General features: G+C 39.3%; 1 protein-coding gene across 1 annotated transcript in view; it reads left to right on the top strand.

Moving 5' to 3' along the window:
• The first annotated feature begins 5,093 nt into the window (after positions 1-5,093).
• Positions 5,094-19,489, top strand: part of PHTF1 (putative homeodomain transcription factor 1) — a 68,015-nt gene continuing 53,619 nt past the window's right edge. Inside the window, exons 1-3 of the mRNA XM_012000769.1 lie at positions 5,094-5,628; positions 5,922-5,996; positions 6,966-7,022. Coding sequence (XP_011856159.1) covers positions 5,952-5,996; positions 6,966-7,022 — 102 coding nt within the window. The 5' untranslated portion in view covers positions 5,094-5,628; positions 5,922-5,951. The remainder of the gene's footprint in view (positions 5,629-5,921; positions 5,997-6,965; positions 7,023-19,489) is intronic.

Here is a 19,489-nt window from a genome sequence, read left to right as displayed (position 1 = left end):
AAAAAAAAAAAACCAAGATGCTGCTTTATTATGTCTGTCACCATGAAAACTTAGCTGCATCTTTTGAAATATCAAATATGAATTTTCTCTAAAATATTCTGAAATAGGTTAAATCTTATATAAATATTACTTTGTGCAATATTGTTGTGTAGTTAAATGCATATTAGCAAAGTATAGAGGTCACTGTGTAAACAGATAGAAAAGTAACCATCAGCAAATACTGCAGTGATTAGTTAGAATCTGTATTATTCCTTATATATATGTATATGTATGTATTCTCTGTTACAAAGGATGAAGACAAATAGGGATACATTTCAATGTAAACCATTTATGAATTGGAAGTGATGTTGGCTTTAGTTATCTTTGTAAATAAGGTAATTAGAATGGTATGAAAGGTAATGTGATTATTGCAGGGGTGTTTTTAAATCTTGGGTATAAATTCTAGGGTAAATTCCAGTTTATCAATACTAGTTTTTAACAGGACCTGCCTTTGAGGGTGTTTTTTTGTCGTTTTGTTGGGGAGGGGTTTAATCACAAAGTGTGTGGGTTTGGGTTACTTCTTGTTTTTATTTTTCTGTCCAGAAGAGCTTTACCAGGCTGTGCAAAGTAAAATTCTTCTCAGGCAACATTTGCTTTTTAAAATAATCATGAAGAGAAGGCTGTTAAAGCAAAAAAAAAAATTTTTTTTTAAATTTTTTCTTGTCTTCCAAGATCCGATTTCCCCATCTCCCACTTGCCATCCAGCAGATGCCATCTGTCATCCAAGCTGGTCATTGCTAATAAACAAGGAGACTGTCTCCTGACAGCCAGCACTGTGTATTATCACTCAGGAACCAGCGGATCTGCAAAGACCTACAATCAAAAGCAAATCCCCATTTTCCTTTTATAAAACATTCTACCCTCACCTCCAATATAAACACATTAAGAGTACAATAAAAATGTTTAAAATCATGTACTAATAAATTCATTGTATGTTAGAATTGCAATAGAATGGAGAGAAACATTTAGCTAGTAATGTATCTGAAAACTGAATGTCCTATGTGAGTATTAGATTTTAATAGCATGCTTTAAAGACTGATGAATATAAAAGCAGAAGTTTTGCGTTTTTTACTGCTTTCAAAGCTGTATCCTAGTTTAGTGATACAAATGATTGCAATTTTTCTAAATCATTAAATTATTTGGTTTGGTGGAGTGAGGCATGGAGCAATCTGGCGTCTTCTGATTTGTTAAAGTAGTGATGGGAGTGAAGTTGTAACTGAAATTTAAGCTGATCTTCCTTTTTGATATATTATCCGTTGTGCCAGCTCTTGAGATTACTTGCACAATGTGGCTATAAGTTTTAATATTTTGTGGAGCAGAGGGATGGTTTTTAAATGTGCTTATGGAAAGGACCCAATAAATGAATATTCCTAACTTAGTAAAGTAGAATAATTTCATGGTACCCATTAAAAAGGATAAAAGTCTTCCTCTTGCCCCAGAAGTAATTCTTGATACCAAGATATGCTAGGAGTAGGATGATTCAAAGCGGTAACCCAAGTTCATAAAGCAATAATAATGAAAACCTACATAGTATGTTCCCTCCTCCAAAGTTTTAACTCTAAAAATTGATTCCTAGGTTTAATTGTACTTTTAATTTGCTTATTCAGTACTTAGAATTTGTTTAACTGGTACTTTTATTATTTTTTAGTGAAAGACTTTTGAAAAGTGCCCTTTCCCCTTAAGAGACAGTTGGAATACCAGTTGACTGATATTATAAGCTCTTATGGGGGGAAAAAGGAGCTTATTAAAGTTCTTTACTAAACTTTGGGAAAAGATGTCTTGCATCAGTCTTACTAGGCATAAAAGTCACACTTAATGACTGGAAAAAACTTGCTTATTGCCTTTCCTTATATAAATATTGTCTAGAATGAAAGCTAATATAGGAACAAGACTCCCAAATCCATGAAAACCCTTAGTGAATATATTCTTAATCATTAATATTAGCCCATTATATTTTCATCTGTATTTGCCATAAAAAATTTATTTGCATTTATGCCTTTAGGATAATTTTGTATCTTTCTAATCTTTTATCATTGCTACACGTTTTTAAAAAGAACCTTTCACTAGCACATGCCAGAGGTTCACATCTGTGCTGTTTTGTTTTTCAAACAGGTTGTAGCTGTATTTATTGGCCATGCAAGTAGAGGAAATGCACAGTACAAATGTTTTTCTTTAGCACGTAAGGGACCTATCCTTGTCTTGAAAGTTTGTTACTTTAAAAGCAAGTATCTCTCCATAAATATTATGGCCTTCCATTTTCTTCATACATTTTTTAGGATCCACTTGTGCATGTAGTTGAGACCACTGTCTCTTGAAATATAGCACTTTTCAATTCTCTCTGAAGAAATACTTATGTACTACTATCACATGTTGTAAATTTTCATGTAATAGTGTTTTCTGTGACTAAACTCCATTTTGATTGGCAGCTAAGACTTTTTTTCCTGTGGCTTTTATTTATCTAAGAGGTCTTTGCATATAGATGAAATGTATATTTGCCTGGCGGACTATTTGCGTTGTGTGGCCTTAGTTTGTTTATTGACATTAACAAGTGTTTTAAAAAGGTTTTTAATGAATAGTCTTAAATCTAAATTTGTGTGAATAATCCTTTTAACACAGTGCTTTTTTGTAGCTGTCTAAGTGTGTTAAATTGTTAAGCTATTTCTTTGTAAAATAGGACAATGGAATGCATAGTTTTTTTTTTTTTTCCTGTAAAGTATTTTTTTAATAAACAAAGTCTGATTTGTCCTTTACTGGTGTTTCATCACAAAATGCATAGCATATGCGAGTTCTAAATACCTGGAACCTATTTTTAGAGGACGAATCCTTCACCTACTTTATCCCCTACTACTACAAAAAATTTTTTTAGAAAATCTTACGACTTTTCTTTCTAAAGATGTCTGGGGAAAATTCCATCCATATTGAGATGCAATTAGTTTAGGGGAAGAAGAAAAAATCACTTGGCATTTGTTGTAGTTAATGCCTCTTAATTGCTTAAATTAGTGTGTATCTACTTAAAAGGACAGTCTTAAATTTGTATTCTGGTGATGTGGATTTTCTTGAAGTTCATTGAGTATTAATGAAGATGGCGTATAGACTTTTATGTCATTGATGTATTAATGCAACACCACAAAATGGATTTCTTTCCTCATCAGTTTTTGTGTGAACTTACCTTTAATTGAGGTACCTTTCCTAAGCACTGATAGCCTTTGATTCTGATTAGGAAAGGAAAAGAAAGGGACTTCACAGTTTTTGAGTAACTGCCGTGGGCCAGGAAGTTTGTATGAGGGTATCTCATTTAATCCTCACATCCTTAAGAAGGCAACTATCTCCATAGTACAGGTGAGAAAACAGGCTTGTTTGTTGAATAAATTGCCTAAGATCACAGATTATTGGTTGGGAGCAAGGATTCATACCTTGTTCTCTGGTAGCCTTAGGAAGCACTGAATAGTTTCCAACAGGGCACCTGAAAAATGGTTTGCTACTTAACCACTATCCTCTAATACTACTTACCTGATTTAGTTCCTCCACACACTGCCCGGAAAATCTTTTGTGTGCCAAACAATGAAGTAAAGTACTTTTGCTATTAATGTAATTGAGGTTAAATATTTACGTGTGCAAAATTCGACGTTTTTCACTTGTCATTTATCTTTCTTTTTTTTCAAGTTGGTCATTTGTCTTGAAGCCCAACAGAATTGTAATGTTTAGCACTAAGGAAAGGAAAAGCTGTCAAGGATTAAAAGGAAACCACTGCCAATGTGTGCAATGTAAAAAGGATAAAATAATTTTTACTTTATTTGAGACAGGGTCTCTTGCCTAGGCTGAAGTGCAGTGGCGCAATCATAGCTCACTACAGCCTCGAACTCTTGTGCTCAGACGAATCCTCCCGCCTCAGTCTTCGAAGCAGGTGGGACTACAGGTGCGTGCCACCATCTCCGGCTAATTTTTTTTTTTTTTTTTTTTTTTTTTAAGAGATGGAGTCTGGCCATGTTGCTAAGGCTGGTCTCAAATTCCTGAGCTCAAGCGACATTTCCGCCTTGGCCTCCCAAAGCGCCCGGATTGCAGGCGTGAGCCACTGCGCCCAGTCTGGGGGAAATAATTTGTAAAACTTAGTCCTGTGGGAGTTATTTTAGCTTAGTCGATTTTCCTCATCCGTGAAATGGGATAACTTCCACCTGGTACCCACTCAATAGATGATAAGAAATAATGTCTGTAAAACCGCGCCTTTTAGGCTTTCTTAAGTGGAAGCTATCATCTGTCATTAGCTTTCTCTGACCCAGATGCTACACGCTGTGGGCCAGCAAGAACACAGCTTCAAATAAGGTGGGGAGAATGACTAAGGGGACAGTGTTCCATTAATGGCCAAAAAAAAAAAAAAAAAAAAGGAAAGCAGCTTAAAAATCCTTTTAATGTATCCTTAAATATTCACTTTAGGGCTCAACTTTTCTTTCCTTTCTCCTGACCTCTATCGGCCCTAATTAACGTGTTCCCGCCGTCACCTAACTTTACCCTATTTTGGAAAAAGCTGTGACTGCCCAATACTTGTCCCTCTTTTTCCCCTACCTTTGAGCCCCAGAAAGCTCCAGACCCAGAGCTGCTGAGGGGCGGGAGAGGAAGGGAGTCACTAAGCCGCAGCCTGGCCCTTCCTCCCAGGGCAGCGTAAATTCACATAAACATTCATTCATTCACTCAACAAACGCTGGGAACCTAAGTTTCATGTTCGTGCCAGGCCCCAGTCTCTGACCTCATGGAGCCCACAGCCCACTGGGGAACAGAGATTAAGCCATGAAACACGAAGATGAGTGCCACAAAGACATAAGCCGGGAGCTACTAGAGTATCAGGACCGACCTCCTTTAGACCGCTGGATGGGAGAGTCGTTTGTGAGGAAGTGACTTTTAAGCGGAGGGCTGAAGGGTGATCTGAGGGAGCTGCTCTTGGCCACCGATCGCCGCGCGGCTCCCCAGGCCCTTGGACCCGGAGCCTGGACCTAGGCGGGGCGGGAAGGCCCGGGCCAGGGGCGGAGCCACCTCGGCGGCGAAAGCCGGAAAGCGGAAGCCGAAGGCTGCTACCCGGTGGTCGGCTGAGCGGCTCTAGCCCAGCTCTCAGACGGCTGAGTCACTGCCGCCCGGCCCGGCCCGGCCCGGAAAAGACTAGCGCCGCCGCCGCCGCCGCGGCCGCCTCTCGGGCTCCCGGGCTCTCGGGGTCCCGGGCCTTTGCACCTGTCTTTTCCAGCTGGGCACAAAGCCTTTTGCTGTCGCCGTGGCGACTGGCGGCCTAGCGAAGACCTCCTTTACTTTTAATCCCCCTCATTTTCCAGTCCATTTTCTGCTTATTTTCTGGTCAGTCCGTGACCCTCTAGGTGGGCTTGGACCCGCGATCGATTTGCCGCCCTCAGGGCGCTGGGCAGCCCGGCTGCTTCCGAGGTTGGGGCAGCCTCCGCGGTCTCCATGGTAACGGCCTCGCCGGCGTTTCCGCCTAGGTGGGAAGATGCGGCCTGCCCTGCCCGCCGCCTCGCCCCCGGCCTTACGGTGGGACCCCGGGCACTGAGGACGAAGGTCCCGGGCGCCGGCCCGCGGGGCAACGGGCACTAGGTGAGAGCCGGACGCCGGGGAGCGAAGGAGGCGGGTGCCGGGCGACTCCAGCGGCCGCCCCTGCCCCTGCCCCGCACCCAGGAACACGCTCGCCCGAAATATTGCAGAGGCTTCTCCGGTCGCCGCTGCGCCAGTTTTTGTTTGTTTGTTTGTTTGTTGTGTTTTCCCTGGCAAACAGCTGGAGAAAGAGCAGCTCATGGAGAGGCTGAGAGAAGCGGTTTTTGAGTCCTACCCAAATTGGGAGAGTAACCTTCAGCAGCTGGACTCACCGACTGGTTTTCCTTCATTTTCAGTGAAATCCCATTCTCTGGCTGGAGACACAGATGGCCTCAAATGAGAGAGATGCTATATCGTGGTACCAAAAGAAGGTAATACCAATGTATATATTTTTTATTTGTAACGCATTCTTCCTGCAAAAAGCTCTCACAAATAGTATGTTACTTTCCCTTGAGTTTGGTAGTGCCAGGTGTTCATGTATACTTCAACATAAATGGAAAAAAAAAAAAAAAAGATGTACAAGGTCATTATGTTTTTTAAACCCGGTTCCAGGTCCTGGAATAAGGTTTACAGGCCACCTCCCTTCTCCAGGCTGCGTACACAATGCCACCGCAATGCTTTGAAAGTTTGCTTCTGGTCAAACTGCTTAAAAACAAAAAAAGACATGAAACCTTAATCTGCACAGCTCAGATTGATACTATTAACAGTCTTATTGAGCTGTTCCTTATCTTTTATTCCTCTCTAGTTTTTCTATTGCTGTTTTCCTTAATAAGTGGATTTGATTTTTTTTTTTTTTTTTGAGACAGAGTTTCGCTCTCGTTGCCCAGACTGGAGGGCAATGGCGCGATCTCGGCTCACTGCAACATCCGCCTCCCGGGCTCAAGCTGTTCTCCTGCCTCAGCCTCCGGAGTAGCTGGGATCACAGGCGCCCACCACCACGCCTGGCTAATTTTTTGTATTTTTAGTAGAGACGGGGTTTCACCATGTTGTTCAGGCTGGTCTCGAACTGCTGACCTCAGGTGATCCACCCACCTCCACCTCCCAAAGTGCTAGAATTACAGGTGTTAACCACCATGCCCGCCCAAGAAGTGGAAATATCTTTTAAGGTAATATTTAATTTGAAATGTTTTGGGCATTGCTTTTGAATTTACTTTTAGGTCCAGCTATTTTAGATATTTGAAAGAAACAGTCCTTGAAAGTATTAATTTATTCTAACTCCTGAGTAGCACAAACATTTTCCACATAGCATATTGATACTTAATAGGCTCATGACTTTTGTGAGGCTTGACTTAGGTAAGGATTTCCTTTGCATCGTTTAAATACACTACTCCCTCTTTCAGATTGGAGCCTACGATCAGCAGATATGGGAAAAGTCAATCGAACAGTCTCAGATTAAGGTAAATTGGTTTCTTTGATTCTGCCTATGTTTCACTGCATTAATATGAAGAGTGGAATTGTACTTACCTGGTAAACTCTCACTTAACTACCAGTATGGCATTCTTTAATCTTTGAAGGTTATAAGAAAAACAGTGCAAGCATAATGAGAAGTGACACTTGATTTTTGGCCTCACTATCAGGAAAACAGAAAGGGGTGAGTTGGTCTGTGATGAATTAGAGAGCAAATGTCCCATGTAAATAGGGCTGGGTTACTTAGCTCTGGCCAGTTTTTACTACATGGCAGTGCAGGTCCAAATATTGCCAGAGTTTCAGATTTTTCAAGAGAAGCTGGAAATACACATTTTTATATGAAATATATTGTGCATTTTATGTCAGATTTTTAAGAGACTCTTCCTTTTCTTCCTCCTCCTCTGCAAGCCAAATAAAATCCATTTGTGGCCTGAATCCAGCATATGGTCCCCCATTTTATTCAATCACTAGCTTAGAGTATGGGTTTTTGTTTGTTTGTTTTGTTATGTTTTTGAGACGGAATCTCACTCTGTCGCCCAAGCTGGAGTGCAGTGGCATAATCTTGGCTCACTGCAAGCTCCGCCTCCCGGGTTCATGCCATTCTCCTGCCTCAACCTCCCGAGTCGCTGGGACTACAGGCGCCCACCACCACGCCTGGCTAATTTTTTTTTTTTTTGTATTTTTAGTAGAGATGGGGTTTCACCGTGTTAGCCAAGATGGTCTCGATCTCCTGACCTTGTGATCTGCCCGCCTCCGCTTCGCAAAATGCTGGGATTACAGGCATGAGCCACCGCACCTGGCCTAGACTATGGTTTTAAGTTTTTCAGATTCTTAAACTTTTTTCTACACAGCTCTTAGAACTGAGAGGATTCTTATTTTATACTAACCAAGTGACCAAAAACTGATATGTAATTCAGAATGCCAGTTTATTAACTTATAATAGGGGAGGAGAGGGTTAAATCATCTTCTAATATTCCAAGGTCAGAGTTGTGGGGTTAAGCCATTTGGGGATGCTGGTACAAATTCGTCATGGAATGGTTGCTTGGTAACCAAATGTAATTGCATAGTCTTGAGATGTGGAAAAGCCTAAAGAACTATCCTTGGTCCTCAAAAGAATGTAACTGTCTGCAACTTTAATACTTAAATCTTACGGATTCAGGGCCTCACTTCCTTGGAAAGTACTGATAAATGCCAGCTGATTCTTGTTTTTGGATTATCTTTTAGAAAGTTTTGCTGCAGACCCTTCATTAATAATTAAAAAAACCTGGGTGAATACAACTTAATATTATCTGTTGTGTTAAATAGACCAATCAAGTAGAAAGCTATTTGAACGACAAGTAGCCGACTAACTTTTCACAATTTGGTATAGTCCTTGATTATTTATATTAATGGGAGATAGGGTTAGGATGAATAAGTCCCGGGATTTTATTTTGTAATTCTCTAAATCCTGTCCCGTTATTTTTTTGTGAGCTGCTAAACATCATTGATAGTAAGTATGGTATAATGGAAACAGCATAGAAGTGGAGTCTGATCTTGTTTTGTGATCTCTAGCCTTGTGATCTAACCTTCTTCTAGCCAATTTAAAGATTTCCTTCACTCTTTTTTTTTTTTTTCTCTTTCTTTTTTGAGACAGAGTCTCGCTCTGTCACCCTGGCTAGAGTGCAGTGGCGTGATCTCGGCTCACTGCCAGCTCCACCTCCCCAGTTCACGCCATACTCCTGTCTTGGCCTCCTGAGTAGCTGGGACTACAGGCACCCGCCACCATGCCCGGCTAATTTTTTGTTTTTTGTTTTTTTAGTAGAGATAGGGTTTCACTGTGTAGGCCAGGATAGTCTCCATCTCCTGACCTCGTGATCCACCTGCCTTGGACTTCCAAAGTGCTGGGATTACAGGCGTGAGCCACTGCGCCTGGCCTGATTTCCTTCACTCTTATTTCCATGCTATTTAAAACATACCTTCCTTTTAGTGCACCATATGAAAGTTATTTGTTAACCTGTGTGTGTTCATAGGCCTTAAGGGTAGGAAGTGTGTTTGTTTCCTACTCTGAGAACATCTTGATTCATACTGAGAACTCTGTTGTTATAGTTAATTGAACCCTATCCATCATGCATGTTTTTATTCATTGTTCTCTCATAGGGTAAACTGCCTAATCATGCCTTAATGTATGCTTCTGAATTTAGCAGCAGTGGAAAGAATGAAATGTAAAATGACTATAAACATTTACTGAGCTTTCAGTGTGATAGTAGAAAGCTGGAAAAAAAATTACTCAACTAATGTGCCACACTTATACTAGGTGCTGAGAATACAGTGAAAAAGATAAATGTGATACCTTCGTGGGTTTCACCGTCTAACAGTGATGGGAGAAAAGCCAAGATATCTTTTTAATATGCTTAAGTCTTAAAAAATGACCGAAGTATAGCATACAAAAAAATTAATGCTAAATTTAAAAATACATTAACACAAATACAATTTTTTGAAAACAAAAAAAGAACAAATAAGCAAAAAAAAAAATTAAAATAAAAATATTAACATCATATCACAGTACTGTTATATAATTAAAAATTATATATGTAAAAGTATAATTCAGAATTATAAAAGACATAAATTTTAAAAATCTTAACTTGGATCATGAAAAATGGTATGAACTTTTCCATAAGTGTTTATTGAACTACAATGTTTAAGGCATTTTGTTGGGTGCTGAGCACAAGAGGAAAAGTACTAACAAACAGAAGTATAAGACTTCTTTAAAGTAAGAGCAAGTAAGTAGCCCAATGTGATTGGAGAATAAGGTACACAGATGGAGTGATAGGCCATAAATCTATTTGGAGATTACTTGACTGCTTTACTAAGAACTTTAGATACTATTCTGTAGAAAATTGAAAGGTTTTAATGGTTTTTGAGTAGAGGAGTCACATCATATCTGTGTTTTTGAAAGACAGAAATAAAAATATAGACATTATAATAAAATTATGAAATTATGGAATATTTCCAGAGTCGTACTTATTATTCTTAATGTCTATATTAACAAAAAATGTCTAGTTTGACTAGGAAGGAAGATTTATAATGAATAATATTAATATTGAATAATCTAGAGAAAGAAAATACTAATCAACCAAAGTAAAACAGGAAAAGAAATACCAAAAATAAAACGAAAGCATCCATTACATATTTATTTAACAAATATTTGTTGACTGCTTACCTACCATGTGTCAGACACTAGCTATGCCTACATAATGGTGAGTAAAAGCATTCAATCTTTTTTTTTTTTTTTTTCTGAGACAGAGTCTGGCCCTGTTGCCCAGGTTGGAGTGCAGTGGCATGAACACAGCTCCACTGCAGCCTCAACCTCCTGGGCTCAAGTGATTCTCCCACCTTAGCCTCCTGAGTAACTGGGACCACAGGCATGCACCAACAGGCTTGGATAATTTTTAAATTTTTTGTAGAGACAAGGTCTTGCCATGTTGTCCAGGCTGGTCTCGAATTCCTGAGCTCAAGCAACGCTTCCACCTTGGCCTCCCAAAGTGCTGGGATTATAGGTGTGAGACACTTTGCCCAGCCATTTTTATTTTCATGGAATTTATGACAAAGTGGGTGAGAATAATAAAAAGAATCCTTCTAATAAGTGCAAATTACTTTGAGGCAAATACTGAGAAGAGGGCTATTTATAAGCTACTACACTTATAATAAGGGAAATAAATGAGCCTAGTTGCTGGGCATGGTGGCTTATACCTATAATCCTAGCACTTTGGGAGGCCAAAGTAGGAGGATCGTTTGAGGCCAGGAGTTTGACACTAGCCTGGGCAACACAGGGAGACTCTCTCTCTACAGAAAATAAAAATTAACTGGCCATGATGGCATCTGCTTGTGGTCCCAGCTACTCAGGAGGCTGAGGTGAGAGGATTGCTTAAGCCTGGAGGTTAAGATGACAGAGACCCTGCCTCTAAAAAAAAAAAAAGGCTGGGCATGGTGGCTCATGCCTGTAATCCTAGCAGGGAGGCCGAGGCAGGCAGATTGCATGAGCTCAGGAGTTCAAGACTAGCCTGGGCAACATGGTGAAACCCCTTATCTGCTAAAAATACAAAAATTAGCTGGGCGTGGTGGCATGCGCCTGTAGTCCCACCTACTCAGGCGGCTGAGGCAGGAGGGTCGCTTGAGCATGGGAGGCAGAGGTTGCAGTGAGCTGAGATCATGCATTGCACTCCAGCCTGGGCAATAAGAGCGAGACTCCATCTCAGAAAAAAAAAAAAAAAAAAAAAGAACCTATTTAAGAAGGTCTCAGATAAGCTTTTGCTAAGGAATTGATTCTTAAAATGAGATCTGAAGCATGAGTAGCAGTTAATTATGTCAAGAACAAATATACTAATTCTACACAAACTTTTTCAGAAAATAGAGAAGGAAATATACTTCTCAGCTTATTCTATGAGACTAGTATTACCCTGAAACCTAAGCCAGACAAAGGCATCATAAGAACATTCATTATGAATGTATGTGTGAAAATCTTTAATAAGATATTAACAAAACCAACAACACATAAAATGGCTTATCTACTGTGACCACGTGGGAGTTATCCCAGGAATGCATTAATTTGAAAACAAAGTAATGTAATATACCGTATTAATAGGATAAAGGACAATCACATATGATCTTCTCAGTAAATACAGAAAGAGCATTTAACAAAATTCAGTGCCGGCCGGGTGCGATGGCTCACGCCTATAATCCCAACACTTTGGGAAGCCGAGGCGGGTGGATCACGAGGTCAGGAGATCGAGACCATCCTGGCTAACATGGTGAAACCCCGTCTCTACTAAAAATACAAAAAATTAGCCGAGTGTGGTGGCGGGTGCCTTTAGTCCCAGCTACTCGGGAGGATGAGGCAAGAGAATGGTGTGAACCCGGGAGGCGGAGCTTGCAGTGAGCCGAGATGGTGCCACTGCACTCCAGCCTGGGTGACAGAGCGAGACTCCATCTCAAAAAAAAAAAAAATTCAATGCCCATTAACGATAAACTAGGAATAGAAGGGAACTTCTTCAACTTATTAAAGATTGTCTAGGAAAAGCTTGCTACAAACTGCACACTTAATGGTTAAAGACTGAATGTTTTCCCCTAAAATCAGGAAAAAAGCAAGGATATCTGCTCTTACCATTTTTATTTAACATTGTCCTGGGAGTCCTAACCAATGTAATAAGCAAAGGAAAAGAGATGAAAGGCATTGAGATGAAAAGGAATATGAAAACTGCCTTTACTCATGACTACATAATCCCATGTTTAGAAAATCCTAATAATTCATATAAAAAACTACAGTAATGAATGTGGCAAGTCTTCAAATACAAGATCAATATACAAAAATCAGTTGTATTTCTATATACCAACAATGGGTAATTCAAAAATAAAATTAAGAAAACAATTTTATTCATAATAGGAACAAATAATACAATTCTTAGGAATGTTTGACATAGAAAGTGTAAGACCCATACATGGAAAACTATAAAACATTGCTGAGAGAAATTAAAGAAGGCCTAAATAAATGGAATAACTTTTCATTTTCATGATCTGGAAGATTCAATATTGTTAAAATGTTAGTTTTCTCCAAATGTATCTATATATTCAATGTAATCCACTCAAAATTCCAGCAGACTTTTGTTTTTGGTAGAGATTGATGAGCTAATTCTCAAATATATGTATGTAATACGAAGGATGTAGAATATTCAAAACAAATTTAAAAAGAATAGTGTTGGAAGATTTACATTACTACATTTCTAATACATCTGTTAGAACAAAACTAAAAAGACTAACAATACCAAGTGTTGGCAAGGTGATGGAGGAACTACAACTCTTCTACACTACTGGTGGGCATGGAAAATGGAAAACAGTTTGGTGGTTTCTTAAAATGTTAAGTATATACTTCTCACATGACCCAGCATTTCCACTTCTAGGGTATCTACCTTTATTTAGGGTATCTACTATATCTAATATTTTCTATCCAAGAGAAGTGAAAACATAAATACATGCAAATATTCATAGCAGCAGTAGCAGCAGTGTTCTTAATAGCCAGAAGTAGGAAAAATCCACGTGTCCATCAACTGGTGAATCAACAGGTATAAGCAAATGTGTTATAGTCATACAATGAAATACAATTCAGCAATAAAAACTGTTAATACATACTGCATCATGGATGAATATAAGAAATGTTATGCTAAGCACAACATATTGTGTGATTGTTTATATGAAATTTCTAGGAATCTATAGAAATAGAAAACAGATCAAAGATTGCCTATAGATTGAGGGGAACAGGACTTTCCTGCAAACCGGCAGAAAGGAACTTTTTGGGGTAATGGAAATGTTCTAAAACTTGAGTGTGATAATGATTGAACAACTCTACAAATGTACTAAAAATCTAAATTTACTAAATCTGTAAAAATGAGTTAGTTTAATAGTATGTAAATTATACCTCAATAAAGCTACTTTAAAATTATACCAATAGAAAAAAGTAGGAAAAATAATAATGTAGTATACCAAAAATGTAAATGTATACATATTCACAATTAAAATTGTTTTCTAAATTTAAAAAAAAATTTATATTTTGTAGAGACAGGGTCTCACCACGTTGCCTAGGCTGGTCTTCAACTCCTGGGCTTAAGCAGTTCTGCCTCCCTGGCCTCCCAAAGTGCTGGGATTACAGATGTAAGCCACCACACCCAGCCCTAAATTTTTTAATGAGAGTGTATATTAAATCTAATGTCTAACATTATTTTCAGTGATGGAGTGTAACTTAGTCCTCCAAGTTCTTATTTTAAGACTAAAATAAGAATCTCCCCTTTTACTACTCTTTTTTTTTTTTTTTGAGACAGAGTCTTGCTCTGTCACCAAGGCTGGAGCGCAGTGGCGCAATCTCGGCTCATAGCAACCTCCGCCTCCTGGGTTCAAGCAATTCTCCTGCCTCAGGCTCCCGAGTGGCTGGGATTACAGGCACGCACCACCACGCCCAGTTAATTTTTGTATTTTTGGTAGAGGTGGGGTTTCACCATGTTGGCCAGGATGGCTCGATCTCTTGACTTTGTGATCTGCCCACCTTGGCCTCCCAAAGTGCTGGGATTACAGGCATAAGCCACCACGCCTGGTCCCTTTTACTACTCTTTAGCATGCTGTTTGAGATACATGTGCTGAGATGAGCAAAACATTCTAATTAACATTATTAATATTATCTTTTTTGTATGTTTTCTTTTTAAAAATTAATATTAGAGTGAACAAAAATCACTGTTTGAAGATAGCATGGTTTTATATTTAGAGAATAAAAAAGGCTAATCAGAAACACAGAGACTACTTCAGCTGTATTTGTAATGTTTTACTTAAGCACGATGGTGGCCCATATGATAGATGACACTGACACTCCTTATTAAAGATGACAGTTTGAGGCCAGGCGTGGTGGCTCAGGCCTATAATCCCAGCACTCTGGGAAGCTGAGGTTTTTGCTTGAGGCCAGGAGTTTGGGACCAGCCTGGGCAACATAGCTCTACAAAAAGATAAAAAAAATTAGCTGGGTGTGATGACATGCGCCTGTAGTCCCAGATACTGGGGAAGCTGGGTGGCGGGGATCGCCTGAGCCTAGGAGTTTGAGGCTGTGGTATGCTATGATTGTGCCACTGCACTCTAGACTGGGTGACAGAGCAAGACCCTGTCCTGAAAAACAAAAAAACAAAAAAACAAAAAAAAAAACACCCAAAAAACGATAGTTCAAATACATGCTCTAATCTCTCCTGAAACCTCTTTGAAAGTACAATAAATAAGAAAAAAACATGGCAGCCTGCAAGGACTAAAAGAATGGAAGAAGAGACTACAGTAAACGAGAGCTATCAATGCAATTTTGAAGGCTGGAAAATGAAGGAAGTAAAAATCTAAGTCTCTGCAATAGGGAAAGCCAATAGGAAACAAGTAAAACCCATGTGATTAACTTCTGCAAGACTCAGGAATTAGATGTATCAGGTATATCTGTAGGAGTGAGGAAGAACTAAAGACAGGATTATTTGAGCATGTGTATAAGGGATAATAGACCTAGCCCCAGATCTTCCTTATTCCATGTAGCCACATAGTTACCCTTATCTTCCTCTGACAGAAGACTGGATTGAAGCTTGCTCTCTGGAGAGGCTGAGCCAGAGAAGTTCTGGATTCTGGAAGACCAAAAACAAATCAGAGTCTGGTGAGATGCTGCACTAACAATGGAGATTAAGTGAAAGTCTGGTGGTTAGATTTATAATCTGCAAACAGAAGACTGGAATTTCTTTTTGTCAAAACTGAGTAACCAAAGAGAACCTAAGGATACTGAAAAGTGAATGACTGGCCACGCGTCTGTAGTGAGGCCCACTATTCAAAATGCTTCACCCATTGCACAGTGAGCTTGCATTCAGTGTGTTAGTGCCTCTTAACTATAAATGGATAATTAAAGATCATCAAATATTTGAGACCTAAAGAAAAAGAAGAAAAAAGAAAAGAAGCAATGCAGGAATCATAAGAACAGTGTTTTTAAAGATACAGTTACTACCTTTAAAAAACTGGATACTATAAAAAGACTGAGATATCTTCAGCAGATCTATTGTATAACATTGGTGACTATAGTTAGTAATAGTATATTGTATTCTTGAAAAATGCTAAGAAAGTGGATATTAAATGTTCTTACCACACAAATAATAACCATGTGAGGTAATGCATATATTAATTTGCTGGATTTAGTCATTCTACAGTGTATATCTACTTCAGAATATGTTGTACACACTGAATACATAGAATATTATCTGTCAATTTAAAAATTAAAAAAGAATGCTTAAAAGATAGACTATAGATGAGAAAGTAAGAAGACTTGAAAATAAAATAATCAGAATAAATTCAGTGGTGTCTGGGTACAGTGGCTCACGCCTGTAATCCCAGCACTTTGGGAGGCCGAAGTGGATTGCTTGAGCCCAGGAGTTCAAGGTTAGTCTGGGCAACATGGTGAAACCCTGTCTCTACAAAAAATACAAAACAATTAGCTGGACTTCGTGTTGCACGCCTGTAGTCCCAGCTACTTAGGAGGTCAAGGTGGGAGATCATCTGAGCCTGGGAAGTTAAAGCTGCAGTGAGCCGTGATTGTACCACTGCACTCCAGCCTGGGCGACATAGTGGGACCCTGTCTCAAAAATAAACACATAAATAAATAGAAATTAAAATAAATTCAGGGGAAAGGTTAGAAGATAAATTTGAGACCGTTTTCCAGAAAAATAGTATAAAAAAGAATGACAAAAAAGAAAATAACAAAGTGAGTGCAGTTCGTACAGGAAATGTAATATCCAACTAATAGATGTTCCAGAAAAAGGAAATACATGGAGAGGAAGAATAAATAATTCAAAAAAAATTTTCCCAGAAATTCAGTACTGTATATGTATTTCCAGATTAAAAGGATCGTTTGGTTGGGCATGGTGGCTCACGCCTGTAATCCTAGCGCTTTGGGAGGCTAAGCCAAGAGGATCCCTTGAACCCAGGAGTTTGAGACCAGCCTGGGCAACAAAGTGAGATCCCATCTCTACAATAAAATTTAAAAATCATCTGGGTGTAGTAGTGTGTGCCTGTAGTCGCAGCTACTCAGAAGGCTGAGGTGAAAGGATCCTTTGAGCCTGGGTGTTTAAAGGTGCAGAGAGCCGTGAATGCAACACTGCACTTTGATCTGGGCGACAAGTGAGACTCTGTCTCAAAAGGAAAAGGAAAATAAAACGATCTTTTGAGTCATCAGCATTGTTTGGTGATGTAATGATCATTAATAGCGTGGAGTATGTGTCTTGCATTATTTTAAGCAACACACACAATTGATCCTCATGATAATCTTATGAGGTATGTGCTATTATCTTTCCCTTTTTATAGGTGAAGGAATTGAGGCATAGAAAGGCTAAATGGAAAGTTATTTCCTCATCTTCAACAGTGAGAAATGAATGGATAACATCTGAAATTGATTAAAGCACTGTAAACTTTTTTTTTTTTTTTTTTTACACAAATAAAAAAGAAATAGCTAGGATATATGAATCAAGGGTAAGGAAGGGTGAGACTGGAATGTTATTTTTTATTAGCCTTGTAATATGAGAATTATTTTAGTACAAATAAAGATTTAATTTTAAAACATTTTTCCTCCAAAACCAAATAATATATTAAATGATGTTACCTGAGTAATAGGCTATACATATATTTCCATATGAGATAGGTATATTTAGAGGTATATGAGTATTTAGATATATTGGCTATACCAATATGCTTTATTTATACTGGTGCCAAAACGAACAAATCTCATCAGCATTTAGGCAAGAGCTTTAGAGTCAGATGGACTTAACTGTATATTATAGTAATTTTCCTAATTATTCACTACCTGTAATTATTCTTTCCTGTAAGAAGATTATATGGCTGCACTTACTGTCATGTGACTTGCAGTGCCTTCCTATAAGAGGAGAATTCTTCCTGGTCCCACAGACTTCCACCTTAGTCATGGAATTTGCTTGGCCAGTGGAGTGTGAGCTGAATGTGACCTTCCTCCCATGACTCAATACTTTTTTTTGTTTTCTTACCTTTCCTATTCAGTGACTTGCTAAAATACTAAAGACAGGGTTTAGAGTTCTTCACCTTGACACTAATCTCACATTTTCAGTTACCAATACTTCTGGATTATACCTGCTAAATATCTTTTGAATATGAGTACTGTTCCCAGTTCACACTTCTAATTACTGGTCTGACCTATTGTCTACTCATCTGGTTGACAAACTATTGCTTATGTGCAAATCTAGCTGGAACCCAGCCAGGTTTAGTGCTTTACATATTTATATTCAATGTCTGTGTCTGCTGTAGGGCTACAGTGGCTAAGTTGAGTGGTTGTGACAGAGATGGTATAGTCCAGCAGTCCCCAATATTTTTGGCACCAGAGACCAGTTTCATGGAAGACAGTTTTTCTGTGGACTGGGGGGATGGTTTTGCAATGATTTAAGCACATTACATTTATTGTGCACTTTATTTCTATTATTACCTTGTAATATATAATGAAATAATTACACAGCTCACTATAATGTAGAATCAGTGGTAGCCCTGAGCTTGTTTTTCTGCAACTAGACAGTCCCATCTGAGGATGATGGGAGACAGTGACAGATCATCAGGCATTAGATTATCATAAGGAGCATGCAACCTAGATCCCTTGAATGTGCAGTTCACAATGGGGTTTGCACTCCTGTGAGAATCTAATGCCACCTCTGATCTGACAGGAGGTAGGGCTCAGGTGGTAATTCGAGCAGTAGGGAGCGGCTATAAATACAGATGAAGCTTCCCTTGTTCTCTCACCTGCCACTCACCTCCTGCTGTGCAACCCGGTTCCTAACAGGCCACCGACCACTATTCCATGCCCTGGGTATTGGGGACCCCTGGTATGGTCCATAAAGCCTGAAATGCCATCTGGCCCTTTATAGAAAAATTGTATCCACTCCTGATTAGATTACTGGAGTAGGTTTTTTAACTTTCTAACTGCTTTCTTTTGCTTCCTCTCTCTCCTTACCCTCCATCTGTTCTTTATAATGAAGCCAGGTTGTTGTTTTTTGGTTTCTGTTTTAATACAAATTTGATTATTTTTCTCATATTTAAAACTGTTTCCTGACTTCCTAGTACCCTTACAATAAAATCATACTCCTAGCATGATTATAGTTTTCACATTATGACTTCTCATCTCACAAGTTTACCTCTTACCCTTGTCTTGACCTCTTTTCACTTCCACTGTGTGCTTTAGGCCTTCTCAAACTTACTTCAGTTTTTACCATGCTATCTCTTATTCCTGGGTCCTCTCATATGCTTTTCTTTCTTTCTTGCCCTCCCCTCCCCTCCCCTCCCCTCCTCCTCTCCCCTCCTCTCCCCTTCCCTTCCCTTCCCTTCCTTTCCCTTCTTTGGAGACAGAGTCTTGCTCTGTCACGCAGGCTGGAGTGCAGTGACACGATCTCGTCTCACTGCAGCCTCTGCCTCCCTGGTTCAAGGAATTCTCTTACCTCAGCCTCCCGAGTGACTGGGACTACAGGCTCATGCCACCACTCCCAGCTCATTTTTGGCATTTTAGTAGACACGGGTTTCACCATGTTGCCCAGGCTGGTCTCCCTGAGCTCAGGGAATCTGCCTGCCTCAGCCTCCCAAAGTGCTGGTATTACAGGCGTGTTTCTTGATTCCTCATTTTGCTATATCCCATGCGCAACTTTACAAGTTCTTATACATCCTTCAGGTATCAGGTTAGATACTATTTTTCTTTGTGGAAATCTTTCTTGGACTTCTTAAATGTGAATAAGGTGTCCTTTATGGATGTTCCTGTAGTGCTACACTTGCTTGTAATTGTTGTTTTGTTGTTTATCATATGCCCCAAATCAGGGGTAACTTCCCTCTCTGCACCAGACTGTTGGGGGCCGCACCGGGGGTGGTGGAGAAT

This window comes from Mandrillus leucophaeus, unplaced genomic scaffold, assembly GCF_000951045.1.
Source record: "Mandrillus leucophaeus isolate KB7577 unplaced genomic scaffold, Mleu.le_1.0 Scaffold64, whole genome shotgun sequence".
Taxonomy (NCBI): domain Eukaryota; kingdom Metazoa; phylum Chordata; class Mammalia; order Primates; family Cercopithecidae; genus Mandrillus; species Mandrillus leucophaeus.
This window is presented reverse-complemented; position numbering and strand designations above follow the sequence as displayed.